The 15,230-nt window shown below is 36.6% G+C and overlaps 1 protein-coding gene across 6 annotated transcripts in view; it reads left to right on the top strand.

The window, feature by feature from the left end:
• Positions 1-15,230, top strand: part of ADAM23 (ADAM metallopeptidase domain 23) — a 195,440-nt gene that overhangs the window by 108,243 nt on the left and 71,967 nt on the right. For all 6 annotated transcript variants that reach the window (XM_061148919.1, XM_061148922.1, XM_061148921.1 and 3 more), the window contains 4 exons: positions 506-569; positions 4,525-4,597; positions 5,585-5,661; positions 7,334-7,399. In XM_061148919.1, the coding sequence (XP_061004902.1) occupies positions 506-569; positions 4,525-4,597; positions 5,585-5,661; positions 7,334-7,399 (280 nt within the window). The remainder of the gene's footprint in view (positions 1-505; positions 570-4,524; positions 4,598-5,584; positions 5,662-7,333; positions 7,400-15,230) is intronic.

Below are 15,230 nucleotides of genomic sequence, written 5' to 3'. Positions count from 1 at the left end.
AAAATCCTGTGTCTCTCAAAATTAAATGTGGCTCCCAACACAGAATCTTAATAGAAATTCACAATTTGCAAGCATGAAGATAATTCTGTTTGCCTCTTCAGAATCAAATGTTTTAAATTGTTCTTATACACAGAGAACCTGTTTTCTTACAGATGATACTGGATTTGCGAATCAAATTTGTACTAGTTGTACATGGCTCGGTAATAACTCGAGATATTAGAACAGCATCAATAGTCCTATCCCAATTTGACCTTCTTATCTGTTCATTTAATTCCAAAAACTAACCATACCAGGTATAATGTGTATACTTCTCTTGCACACGTTTTGCACTTTCCATAGCCTATACGTTGTCTAAGTGCAGTGCTAGGACCACAGGGTGATTCCATGCAGATATGTGAATTTGATTTGAGGCAGAATAAAGGTATTTATTCAGGTACACTCATTTTTAAAGACAGTGTGTTTGCTATATATGTTAACTCTCTTACTGTCGTTCCTTGTGTCGTAGTGGTATGTTTGAAGATCATACCTTTGTGTATATGATAGAACCACTGGACCTGGTTCACAATGAGGTGAGTATGACTGTGACATCACTTTCTTTATGGGGCTTTATTTTTCCAGCATTTTGATTTTGAGCAATCAAGAGATGATCATGAAGATTTCAAAGTGCATTTATCTAGAGCACTTTATTTCACATTTAGGCTGGTACCATGAGTTTTGAAGCTTAGGTTGCATGTAGGAGGTGGCATGTCAATAAGGGATGGTAAGAAGCCTCAAACATTTTCTGAAGCTAAGATCAGTTCTTCCCAGTCAGAAGAGAAAAAAGATAAGATGCTTTATTTTATACTGACCAATTTGTTTTCCTTTAAGCAAGCTTTTATTCTCATGGTCTTTAGATAATTGTATGACTGTAAGCAAGTATATACATAACTTTTATGAGTCTAAGAATCTTCAGTGGGGAGATTTGTGGGTTCAACTATGATTACATTAAACAGTATTTATTTTTCTTTTGAGATAGGGAAGAAAATAATGTTTAGAGTCATGCATAGGCCAGCAACCTAGATAAGAAATCATGAAGGCATTATGTTAAGTGAGTTAAGTCAGCCAGAACAAGGCAAACATTATATGATCTCACTTATATGTGGAATCTAAATAACTGAACTCACATGAACACAACAGATTTGTGGTTACCAGAGGCTGGTGGGGGAAATGAGTGAAGGTGGTCAGAAGAACACACTTCCAACTATAAGTTAAGTAAGTTCTGGGGATGCAGTGTACAGCATGTGACTGTCATATACAATATAGTATTGTATATTTCAAAGCTGTGGAGAATAGATTTTAAAAGTTCTCAACACAAGGAAAAAATGCATAACTAAGTGAAATGATGGATATTAATTACACTTATTATGGGGTTCATTGTATAAATATATACATCTATCAAATCATTATGTTGTATACTTTAAACTTTTCCAGTGCTATATGTCAATGATATCTCAATAAAACTGGAAAAAAGAAATCATGTGCTCTGATCATGTTGCTAACTAATAGAATTCAACTAAATTTAAAATTTGATATATTTATGTATTCCTGTTTCCCTGGTGGCTCAGATGATAAAGAAATTTGCCTGCAATGCAGGAGGCCTGGGTTCAATCCTTGGGTTGGGAAGATCCTGTGGAGGAGGGCATGGCAACCCATTCCAACATTCTCGTGTGGAGAATCCCCACAGACAGAGGAGCCTGGCGGGCTACAGTCCATGGGATCGCAGAGTCATGCACAACTGAGCGACTAAGCACACATATATTCATCAATATTGTAATAAGGGCTTTCTACATACTGGATATTATTTTAGGTGCTGGGGATAAAATGGTGAACAGAATAGACATAGAACCTGAGCCTAATAGAGCGTGTAGTCTTCAGGGGCAGAGACAGGAATAAAGGTGAATAAGTAATTTCATATGGTATGTTAGATAGTGCATACTAAGGAGAGAAAAATGAAGCTGGGAAGGCGGTGCATGCGAAGTCATTTCAGTCATGTCAGACTCTTTGGAACCCTAGAGACCGTAGCCTGCCAGACTCCACTGGCACTGGATTCTTGCCATGGGATTCTCCAGGCAAGAATACTGGAGTGGGTTGCCATATCCTCCTCCAGGGGGTTGTCCCGACCCAGGGATCGAAACTGTATCTCTTACATCTCCTACATTGGCAGGCAGATTCTTTACCACTAGTGCCACTAGTGGGGAGGAGAGTTAAAACTTAAATTAACTGTCCAGGGCAGGGCACAATGAGGTGATGAGTTTGGGATGAAGACCTTCAGGAAATTAGGGGACTGGATGTCTATTTCAGGAGAAGAACAAGTGCAAAGGCCCTGAGGTAGGAGCATTCTCAGTGTGTTTTAGGAACTGCGAGAGACTTCTGCTGGCTTGGAGAGGAACAGACAGTAGGGGGTGAAGGTGCTGAGAGGTATCAGTTGGGGAGTCGTAACAGTGAAAAGGACTGCTGATGGGAAAATAGCAGTTTGAAAGTGATAGCGTCAGGATATTGCAGTCATTGATGGAGAGCAGAAAAAGTGTTTTTTTAATCTTTAGAGATTTAAAATGTAGATACGATAAATTTAGAGACAGGAAATAGTCATTCAGGCTATTGATAATAATAGTTGAACAGACAAATATTTATTTTCTTTGTATGGCAACATGTGTATGAATATGGGGTAATTTAAAATTTGAGGCAGGAAAGTCTAAGTTTTAACTGGTTTATGTTTGAGTAAAGCAGTATTATTTTTAACTGATAATTTAAGAATTATCAGATAATGAAGATCACCCCACCTAGATAGATAAAGACATTTTGATGAAGTAAAATATTTTTCCCTTACTCTACTTGTAGGTAGATGAACTATGTACAGCACAATTATTTGACTCATACAGTAAAAAATTAACTTTGATTTCTGGCATTGATTAAGGATCCTGTGACCCTAAAATAAAACAAAAACAAAGGCAAAGAGCAAAACACCCCGCGCCCCAAATAACAGCTCTCTAAGCTTGAGTTTTTAAATAGGTAAAATGAAATAATTTTTCATTGCATCCCTCATAGGGCAATTTTACACATTTGATGAATTAATAAATATACACGACTATGTCTATTAAACTGTTGAAGAGACTTATAAGATGTTATTATCATAATGTTTAAAGCATTGGTTTTGCCTTGTTAAACCCATAATTCTATTCTTCAGGAGCTGATTGTTATACACTTAATGCCGTTTCTCTTTTGCCTTCTTTTTTACTGCCTGCCTATCATTCATGCAACGATTTATCCTCATCTTCACCATGGGAGAGGGATGGGAACAATGCTTGAAACTTTAGTTGGTTTTTAAAATTATGTTGCTAGTTGTGGGTTTCATCACTCCATGTATCTTTTCACCTGATACCAGAATAAAGAGTCTATGGTACTTGAATTTAGATTTTTGATATTTAATTTACTGTTAATTTTAGTATTCTTTATAAGTCCAGTAATATGGAGGAAGTATTTCTTGTGAGAACTCATGTTATTTCTCAAATAATAAATGAATGGCAAAACTTTTACTTATTATAAGTCTTTTATGTAATTTAATAAGAGCACTTTTTAAAATAACCTTTTTTTTCTGATTATAAAACATTGTGGGGAATTTGGAAAAGCACAATAAGCAAATATTTAACTGAATAGTATTTATCCATTATGCCATCCCCTAGAGATAACTTCTCTTTACCTTTCAGTGCACATTCTTCCAGTTTTTCAGTGATACGTTCCCATATTTAAAAAAATAAATGGACCATTATTTTGTAATATAATTTTAACTCATTAATGTATCCTCTGAACCTCAATATTTTTGTTTGTTAAGTGGCAATAAAATATGCACCATATGGAGTGCTTGTGAGCATTAAATTGGTAAATTGGTAGCTCATCCTATGCACTCAGTAATGAAAGGTTATAGTGATGGAAATAAGATTTACTTTACACTTTAATAAAAGTGTAATATCTTGGGCAAAGGATATGGATATTTTCAAGATTTTTGATAGACTTATTAAATTTCTCTCTGACCTGTGCTACCAGCAGTGTGTAAGAGTGATTTTTGCCTTGCAACTGTAATTGACTATGGTTGTAAGAATTTTTAAACCTTTGCCAACCTGATGGCAAAAGTTGGCATATCTTTTTACTTGCATTTTGAAGAAGTGTTAAAGTGTTTGTCTTTCATTGTGCAGTCATTGCCCATTTGTGTTTCTTTCTTGTGAATTTCTTATGCATGGGTTTGAAGAAAGTTAAGGTTTAAGAGTAATAATGAAACTATGCTTTTTATCTAAACTGGGGCAATTGGATGATGCTCTATTTTATTTGAAGTTCAACTTTTAGCAAGAGATATACTTTCATTTTTGGTAACTAAACCATCAGCATATAAATGTTCCCATTTTAGGGAGGATATTAGAGAAAGTGCTTGTATTGTTCTATATAAATGCAATCATATCTTGCTTTTTAATTGACTAATTGTTTTTGTTTCAGAAAAGCACAGGTCGACCACATATAATCCAGAAAATCTTGGCAGGACAATATTCTAAGCAAATGAAGAATCTCAGTAAGTTTTCGTGAAAGTAGCCATTCTGTTTTATGTACTAGAAGCTTTGACTTGGAGCTTGGTAGACATGCAGGCTTGTTGGAAAGTGGAATTGGTTTGAAATTTGGAGTGAGCGGTGTTGGTAGGCAGTTCACGTGGCTTTCATGTAATGAAGCATGAAGAGTCGTTTCCAATGGAAAGACTGAAATGAAACTCAGATGTAAAGCTGTGTTAGAAACTATAGAGTGTGGCCATATTTAACAGAGTTATTTACAGGGAGTTTCATCCTTAGATTTTCGTGGAAGTTTGCCACTCTTTGGCCAGCTGGTACTATCTCTCTTATGGTCTGGTTCTGAGGCATCTTAAGCATGCTGATTTGGCAAAAGCCGCTTTTGGATTATTGGGGTATGCAGTGTTATTTCTTTGTATCAGTACCAAAAGTTTTTAGTAATTTATGCAAAAGGTTATGCCTTTTATGCATTCTTTTTAATTCCAAAATAAATTAAGGGGACTTCCCTGGTAGTCCTGTGGCCAAGGCTCCACAATCCCAGTGCAGGGGACGTGGGTTTGACCCCTGTTCAGGGAACTAGATCCCACATGCCACAATGAAGACTGAAGATTTGGTGCAGCCAAGTAAATAAATAATAAAAACCCTCTAAAAAAAGGAAAGCATTTAAAAAATAAAGTGAATTAAGCATAGTAGAATTCTAAATTTTCAGATATCTAGGGTCAGGTGGTTGTGAATCAAATATGCATATTCCCAGGAGTCTTGAACAGCTCATTATGTTTTTCATGAGGTTTGGAAGAAAATAATGCTTTTGGATTACATTTGTGACCATGAAAATGTGAACTATTTAATAATTGGCGTGCTTTTTCCACCTTAGTTTATTTTGATTTTGAGAAGACAAATGCTATCAATGCTGCTATTCCCTCACATAATATTTTTAAAACATTCTCCCATTGAAATGCAGTCAAACATACATTTTGGTCTTCTTTCCTTTTGCACAGGTATGGAAAGCAGTGACCAGTGGCCCTTTCTATCTGAATTACAGTGGTTCAAAAGGAGACGGAAGAGAGCAGTGAATGTGAGTGTGACACTGAGTCACTAAATAAGAATCCTGTAATTATATAGTCGACGACTTTCATAGAGCTCCTCTGTATTGATAAATGTATAGGGGCTTTGGAATTGAAATTATGTTCCTAGTCTATTTCATAATAGGTTAGAAAGCTGTAATGATGGGGACTGTTTAGTAATTACATGGTGAATGCTATGTAACCAAAAATTAATTCCACAGCATATGGATTACATGGTAATTTACTCGATAACTTAATGAGTAATTACACTGAAAATTGCACTTTTAATTTTTTTGACTGTGTCGCACAGTTTGTGGGATTTTAGCTTTCTGACCAGGGATTGAACCCATGCCCCGGCAACAGAAATGTGGAGTCCTAACCATTGGACTGCCAGGGAATTCCCCAAAATTGCACATTTAAGATAATGTTTTGCTAAATGTAATTTTTATGGCAAATTAGACCACCAGCCATTGAAAACTTAGTGATAGGTCAGATCATCCTCTCTTTTATGAGCTTGTCTTTGTATTGTGGTGATTATGGATACAATTTTTTTTTAAACTTAGAGATCTGTTTTTGCTTACTCTTGAAACTGCAGTTGGTAATAATAAATTTTATATAGACTGTTGATGTTTGACTGCAGTCCAGTCTTATCAAATATAAACTGATCAATGACCATGTGCTGTTCTAACTAAGAAAAACAAATGATAGTCCAAATGACAGCTAAAATACTTAGCCCTTGCTCTTTAAAGGATTATCTAGTAATCAAACTTTATGATAACTGTCAACATTTGTTCCTTTGAGAACTTGTGTGGTTAGCAATTAGTACAGTATTATGAGAATTTCATTCCCTTGAATTCATGTTTCTATGTGACTACATTGGTACCTATTCCAGATGTACTATGCTATTCTTATTGAGATTTATTTATTTTAACATATTAATAATGATGCATTTTTCTCTAGAATATTTTTACATATTAAAAATTGTATGAAAACCACATGAGCTGCTTTCTGTCTGGATGAGTACCTAATGATAATTAAATATAGTTCTTTCCTAAACAGTTTTACATTTGTTGTTGTTAAGTTGCTCAGTTGTGTCCAACTCTTTGCAACCCAATGGACTATAACCCAACAGGCTCCTCTATCCATGTGGGTTTTCAGGCAGAAATATTGGAGTGGGTGTCCAGTTCCTCTTCCAGGGGATCTTCCTCACCCAGGGATCAAACTCATGTCTTCTGCAAGTCTCCTGCATTGCAGGCAGATATTTTATCACTAAGCCACTGAGGAAGCCCGATTGTATGTTTTGTCTTTTTTATTCAGTTGCTAAGTTGTCTCTGACTCTTTGTGACCCTACGGACTATATGGGTTCTTCAGGCAAGAATACTAGAGTGGGTTGCCATTTCCTTCTCCAAAGGATCTTCCTGGACCAGGGATCAAACCCATGTCTCCTGCGTTGGCAGGCAGATTCTTTACCACTGAGCCACCAGGGAAGCCCAATTGTGTGTTTACCCACACTTCATAGTCACTTTTTCCTTCCATTTCCCTGACCAGGTTTCTTTGAGGGTGTTCATAAAGGGAGCAGCAAAGAGTTCTTCTGAAATTCTAAGTCAGTCTTGCAGTTAACAGCCAGCATTAGAGATATTTTCTTTAACCACCATTCTGATCACATATTTTTATTTTCTACAGCCATCCCGTGGTGTGTTTGAAGAAATGAAATATTTGGAACTAATGATTGTTAATGATCACAAAACGGTAAGAATACAGAATCAATGGGTTTTAGACTGGACAGTTTACTTAAGAAACAACAATAATCTTCTGTTAACGTCTGTCAAAGTAAAATACTTGAAAGACATGTGAAGAATAATTACTATCCTCCATTGGCCCCTCTTGAGGATAAAGTAGGAATTTTCTTAACCGTACTCTGCTGAACCACTTTCCTTATAAAATATCTTGGCTGAATCCCAGAGCCTCCTGAAGGGTCTTGGTCAGTAGGCTGTTTGCTAGTACAGTTGAATCCACAGATACAGATGACTGACTGAATCTACTGTAATGTACTGAACAATTTTATATAAAGTCCTTGAGCGTCAGGATTTTGGCATTTTTGCTGCTGCTGCTGCTACTGCTGCTAAGTCGATTCAGTCGTGTCTGACTCTGGGCGACTCCATAGACGGCAGCCGGCATCTTTAGGGGCTCCTAGAACCAACCATCCTTGGATACTGCAGGACAACTTTATACCTAATACTTGTGGTATGCTGGTAAATGCTTAACACTTGGTTCTCTGAAAAAAAAAAAAAAAAAAAAAGCTTTGATTTAAAATGTTTGCTGACACTACTAGATATATATAAAATAGGTTAACTAATAAGGTTCTATTGTATAGCACAGGGAACTCTACTCAATACTCTATAAAAGTACATATATGTGTATGTATAACTGATTCACTTTGGTGTACACCTGAAAATAATGCAACATTGTAAATCAACTATACTCCAATAAAAAATGTTAAAAAATGTTTGCTGATATCCATGGTGTAAATACTCCTCCATGGCTGATTTCAAGCTACCAAAATGATGTCATTAAATGAGGACCTGGGAAAGATGTATTCAGTTAGCTCATGTGAACTGGTGGGAGCTGGCTCCAGCACCCTACTGCCCCATTTTTCAAACAGTTTAGGGCACTTGTAATTTTTGATGTAATTACATAATTCAGTTTTTTAAGCTGTATAAACTAAGACAAAGAATAATTTGCTTTATAAAAGCTAAGTTACATTTTTGGAGAGACTTTATAAAGATGGGACTGTTAAGACACACCTACAAGTCAGGTATAGATGAAAAACTTGTAAAAAATTGCAACAAAAATTCAGATTGTTTGGAAATATCTTTAAGTCCTTGTTTTTCTTTAAGGAAATCAAAATTAGGTTAGTAAACCTATTAGGTTAGATTTTATATAATGTATATACCTATTGCTGTTGTGTCTGACTCTTTGCGACCCCATGGACTGCAGCAACTCCAGGCTTCATCACCAACTCCTGGAGCTTGCTCAAACTCATGTCCATTGAGTTAGTGATGCCATCCAACCAGCTCATACTCTCGTCCCCTTCTCCTCCTGCTGTCAATCTTTCCCAGCATCAGGGTCTTTTCTAATGAGTCAGGTCTTCGTATCAGGTGGCCAAAGTATTGGAGCTTCAGCTTCAGCATCAGTCCTTCCAATGAATATTCAGGATTGATTTCCTTTAGGATTTGACTGTTTTGATCTCCTTGCTGTCCAAGGGACTATTATGTGAAATTCTAACCAGCAGAAAAACCCTTAAAACTATATGTTTTAAAAAATGTTGATTTAATTTATATTTAAACCTTTTTTGGGTCTCTGCTTTAACTGATGTTTTCCGTTAATTACCAAGTACTGGCTCAATTATGTTGAATATGAAGTTATTCAGTAGCATCCCTCTTAGTAAGATATGCAGACTTATGTTTTGAACCAGTAGCTTTTAAGTACATTGATTGAATGTTAGTAGGAAGCAGAAGAATTATGTACAATTTAGGACAGATCTTGTGTGATAGAAAGGAAAACCGAATGCGTAGATAGCCATTTTAGATAACAGAGGCTAAAATACGACTTTCTGAAGGACATGAATTTCCTTGAAATGCCAAGATAATTTTTTATCTGAATTATTTTTGTTGATTGGAACTTTGAGATTATTTCCACCTACTTCTCAATCTTTAGGCATGTTGTAAAATTATTTTAGAAGCCTAAACTTTTCCCAACATCCAGTGTACAATATTTTTACAGTAGTGAAAATAATAATTAAGATATATACATTAGCTTTAAATTCACAAAGAGCATTCACATATAGCTGGTAATTGATAGACAAATTCTCCAACCCATGACTTGCAATTCCAATCTCTTGTTCCATGACTCTGTTAGGAAGATTCATGAAGCCATCAATCAAAGAGCAGATTTCAGAAACTGTACAAATAGGAAGCATGACTAGTTTAGAAAATTATATATTTTGAATTTATTTTTATATATTTTAAAATGGGAAGCCTTTAAATAATCTTGTCTTTGTTTATGAATAATAAAATAGTGCTCACCTTTAAAATATTGTTTTGTAGATAGAATATTTCTAATATTATTTATATTCTGTGATAAAGTTACCTTATTTAGGCTACCAGTCTTTTAATGGTAAATCTTAGTAATTTATTTTATTGTTATTACTAAAGTGAGTGAGAATTAGGCATGAGTATATCTGTGTTTGAAACCAGAAAAAAAACTATAATTCACTCTGATAAGTTTGGAGGGAATACATGTTATGAAATGGAAAAAAAAAGAAAGCCTTTATTATTAGATGGTAATAAGGCCTAAAGTAGAAATAAATTACTTGAGAAGATGTCTACTGTTTTTTTAAATTGAAGTATAGTTGATTTACAGTGTTTCAGGTGTATGGCAAAGTGATTCCGTTACGCAGATTCTTTTCCATTACGTGTTATCACAAGATATTAAATACAGTTCCTTATGCTATGCAGTGTGCTTCCCAGGTGGCCCGGTGGTAAAGAATCTGCCTGCCCACCAGGAGATGTCTGACAAGCAGGAGATGCGGGTTTTGTCCCTGGGTCAGGAAGATCCTCTGGAGAAGGAAATGTCAACCCATTCCAGTGTTTGTGCCTGGGAAACCCCATGGACAGAGGAACCTGGCAGGCTACAGTCCATGCAGTTGCAAAGAGTTGGACATGACTGAGCAACCTACCAGCAGCAGTAGTGCTATATAGTTGGTTCTTGTTAGATTTCTGCTAGTTAAATAAATGCTGCTTCGGTGCAAAGAACTAGATAGATTCCTTTTCTTAGACTAAACTGGATTCTAGCTCATATTAGTCCCAGATAAGTGGGTCATTTTATAAGAATTTTTTTTCTTTTGAGAGTTGTTGTTGTTCAGTCGTTGTGTCCAACTCTTTGCAACCTCATGGATTGCAGCACCCTTGGCTTCCATGTCCTTCACTATCTCCCAGAGTTTGCTTAAACTCATGTGCTTTGAGTTGGTGATGCCATCCAGCCATCTCATCTTCTGTCACCCCTTTCTTCTCCTGCACTCAATCTTTCCCAGCATCAGGTCTTTTCCAATAAGTGTGCTTTCCATATCAGGAGGCCAAAGTATTGGCACTTCAGCTTCAGCATCAATCCTTCCAAAGAATATTCAGGGTTGATTTCCTTTAGGATTGAGTGGTTTGATCTCCTTGCCGTCCAAGGGACTCTCAAAAGTCTTCTCCAGCACCACAATTTGAAAGCTTCAGTGCTCAGCCTTCTTTATGGTCCAACTCTCACATCCACACATGACTACTGGAAAAACCCTGATAGCTCAGTTGATGAAGAATTCGCCTGCAGTGCAGGAAACCCTAGTTCTATTCCTGGGTTGGGAAGATCTGCTGGAGAAGGGATAGGCTACCCATTCTAGTATTATTGGGCTTCGCTTGTGGCTCAACTGGTAAAGAATCCGCCTGTAATGTGAGAGACCGGGGTTCGATCCCTGGGTTGGAAAGATCCCCTGGAGAAGGGAAAGGCTACCCACTGCAGTATTCTGGCCTGGAGAATTCGATGAACTGTATATGGGGTTGCAAAGAGTTGGACACGACTGAGCAACTTTCACTTTCACTTTGACTATACAGACACTTGTCAGCAAAGTGATGTCTTAGCTTTTTAATATGTTGTCTAGGTTTGTCATAGCTTTTCTTCCAAGGAGCAAGCTACTTTTAATTTCATGGCTGCACGTTAAAAAGAATTCATTTGAATCAGTTCTAATGAGATGGATGAAACTGGAACCCATTATACAGAGTGAAGTAAGCCAGAAATATAAAGACCAATACAGTATACTAACACATATATATGGAATTTAAAAAGATGGTAATGATAACTCTATATGCAAAACAGGAAAAGACACAGATGTACAGAACAGACTTTTGGACTCTGTGGGGGAAGGTGAGGGTGGGATGTTCTGAGAGAATAGCATTGAAACAAGTATACTATCAAGGGTGAAACAGATCACCAGCCCAGGTTGGATGCATGAGACAAGTGCTCAGGGCTGGTGCACTGGGAAGACCCAGAGGGATGGGATGGGGAGGGAGGCGGGAGGGGCGATCAGGATGGGGAACACATGTAAATCCATGGCTGATTCATGTCAATGTATGGCAAAAACCACGACAATATTGTAAAGTAATTAGCCTCCAACTAATAAAAATAAATTAAAAAAATAAAGTAAAAAAAGAAAATAAACACATTAAAAAATGTTCAAAAAAATATTTCATGGCTGCAGTCATCATCTGTAGTGATTTTGGAGCCCAAGAAAATAAAATCTATCACTATTTCCACTTTTTCCCCACAAAGTGATGGGACTGGATGCCATGACCTTAATTTTTTGAATGTTGAGTTTTAAGCCAGCTTTTTCACTCTCCTCTTTTACCTTCATCAAGGGGCTCTTTAGTTCCTCTTCACTTTCTGCTGTTAAGGTGGTGTCATCTGCATATCTGAGGTTGTTGATATTTCTCCCGGCAATCTTGATTCCGGCTTGTGATTCATCCAGCCCAGAGTTTCTCATGATGTACTCTACATATAAGTTAAATAAGCAGGGTGACAATATACACCCTTGATGTACTCCTTTCCCAGTTTTGAACCAGTCTGTTGTTCATGTCTGGTTCTAACTGTTGCTTCATGACCTGTGTATAGGTTTCACAGGAGACAGGTAAGGTGGCCTGGTATTCCCATCTCTTTAAGAATTTTCCAGTTTGTTATGATCTACCCAGAAATTCATGAAATGAGAGTTGAAAAAAGTTATTTTTTAAAGATGTGCTTTATATGAGATGAAGATAATTTTTCAATTTGAATACTTAATAAGGGATAAATCAGAATATGGATCAGGTACTTAAATTTGAGTGTCAAAGTAAAACTAAACTAGAATAATTGTCATTTATTTAAAAAAATGTTTTTGGCTGCACTACACAACAGGTGGGGACCTCCCTGACCAGGGACTGAACCTGTACACCCTGCAGTAGAAGCATGGAGTCTTAAGCACTAGACCGCCAGGAAAGTCTGACATCTATTTTTTAATATCTGGATGTTTGCTATTGGGTTTTAGAATGTCTTCTCTCTGAGAGTGCTAATCTTATAATCTTTGTGCTACATGAGGCAACACATTTATTTTCATAACTATAACCCTCAGGTTGAAAATCAAGCTCTAATTTTAATTTTTTTTTCAAAAAGCAAATATTTTTTAAATAATTTTTATTGGAATATAGATGGCTTACAACATTGTGTTAGTTTCAGGTGTACCACAAAGTGAATCAGTTATTCCTACACATACAAGATATCCTCTCATTTTTAGATTCTTTTCCTATACAGACCATTATAGAGTCTTGAGTAGAGTTCCTTGTGCTGTATTGTAGGTCTTTATCAGTTATCTATTTTACACATAGCAGTGTGAATTTGTCAATCCCAATCCCTACCTGCCTTTCCTTCCTGGTAACCATAAATTTGGGGCTTCTCTGGTTGCTCAATTGGTAAAGAATCTGCCTGCAATTCGGGAGACCCAGGTTCAATCCCTGGGTCAGGAAGAGCTCCTAGGGAGGGGAATGGTTACCCACTCCAGTATTCTTGTCTGAGAAACCCCAGGGACAGAGGAGCCTGGAGGGCTATAGTCCATGGAGTCACAAAGAGTTGGACACAACTGAGGGACTAACGCTAAATAACCATAAGCTTGTTTTCTACATATTTAACTCTGTCTGTTTTGTAAATAGGTTCATTTGTACCTTTTTTTTTTTTAAAAGATTCTACTTTTAAAATTTTAAAGATTAAAGAATCTTTTTTTAAAGATTCATGAGTGGTATTATATGATGTTTGTCTATCTCTGACTTAGTTCACTCAGTAAGATGTTCTCTAGGGCCATCCATGTTGCTGCAAATAGTATTATTTCATTCAAAAATCAAATATCTTAAGGATTGTGCTTGTTCAGAAAGGAGAAGCAAATTGGACACTTTAAATGTAAATTATTCTCAGCAATCGGAAAATGTGCAAATAAATTAGTTCATAAATGGAGATTGCATATATTTCTTTGTGCGTATAATTAATTCTCATTCATGCAGGAAATAGAAACATTTTGCCTACATTTACTTTCAAGCATACCTCTTTAATTTAGAGTAACCTAATATTGCCTTCCTGAAAAAATGCAGATAACTTATTTGGAACAAGCATCATATATTATCAGTAGCTTTCAAATTAGAAAAAAATCTCTCAATTTTGTGTAAACCATTTTAGCAGCAGGCTGGCGGAGTCTAATTTGTGAGCCAATTATAGCCTTGATAGGGGTCTGCAAACATTTCTTTGAGCTGCTTAAGCTAAATATTAATATAAATATGAAACACCTTTTTCTATTAGAAAACTAATTGAAATATTTTAAAGTGCATGAAAAACAAATGTTTTCTACATTGTTACTCTATCTTTATGTATAAGTCAATAGGTGAAAATATGTAATGATAACTCATATATTTCAATTTAAACCTCATGTAGTTTTCCTTATTTAAAAGCCACTATATTTTATAGGGCTTCCCAGGTGACACTAGTGGTAAAGAACCCACCTGCCAATGCAGGAGACATAGAGATGTGGGTTCTATCTCTGGGTCGGGAAGATCCCCTGGAGGAGGGCCCGGCAACCCACTTCAGTATTTTCTTATTTTTTTTTGGCCATAGGGTGTGGCATATGGGAGCTTGATTCCCCACCCAGGGATCAAACTCGTGCCCCCTGTAGTGAAAGCCAGGAATCTTAACCACTGTACTTCCCACTGGAGTGGGAAATCCCCCACTCCAGCATTCTTGGCTGGAGAAAACCACGGACTACAGGCCATGCAATTGCCAAGAGTCGGACACGACTGAAGTGACTTAGCATGCACGCACATATTTTATAGGTACCCCAACAAATTATGATTTCTCATCAATGATCATGATTTATTAGGCATGCACATAAACTATTTTATATTACTTGTTAACAAGTTTATCTCTTACGTCGACCCAGAGTAAGCATTGAATTCCAGCTGTTTGATCTTGGATAATTATTTATCCTCTCTGAGCCTCACTTTCCACATTTGTAAATGGGGATGATAAAACTTACCTCACTGAGGCTGGCCAATATTTGTTGTAGGAGAAACCCTAATCATAGATCCTAGTAAATCCTAGGTACCCAATTATACGGAATTTCAAGTGAATAAACCTAGTGGTCACTCTTTTTCCTTGTCATACTTGTCTTCTCAGCAGCATTGGACACAGTTGTTTATTCTTTCCTATTTGAAATATTGTCTTCATCTTTCTGCTTCTGTGACACAATAGCTGTCTCACATCATTGGCCGTTTCTTCTTAGTCTTTTATGTTTGGCCTTTAGAATTTTGAGAATGCCTCATAGCTTGGTTTGGGCTCTCTTTTCTTTCTATAACTTTCCCTTAAGCGACCACTTCCAGTCCTAAGTTTTTAAATTATATTGTGACTTAAATTCATCACTCTCAACTTTATACTCTAACCTGCTGAGTTCCATAGTTCTATTAATATATCTGACTGC

This window comes from Dama dama, chromosome 8 (genome assembly GCF_033118175.1).
Source record: "Dama dama isolate Ldn47 chromosome 8, ASM3311817v1, whole genome shotgun sequence".
In the NCBI taxonomy this organism is placed as follows: domain Eukaryota; kingdom Metazoa; phylum Chordata; class Mammalia; order Artiodactyla; family Cervidae; genus Dama; species Dama dama.
This window is presented reverse-complemented; position numbering and strand designations above follow the sequence as displayed.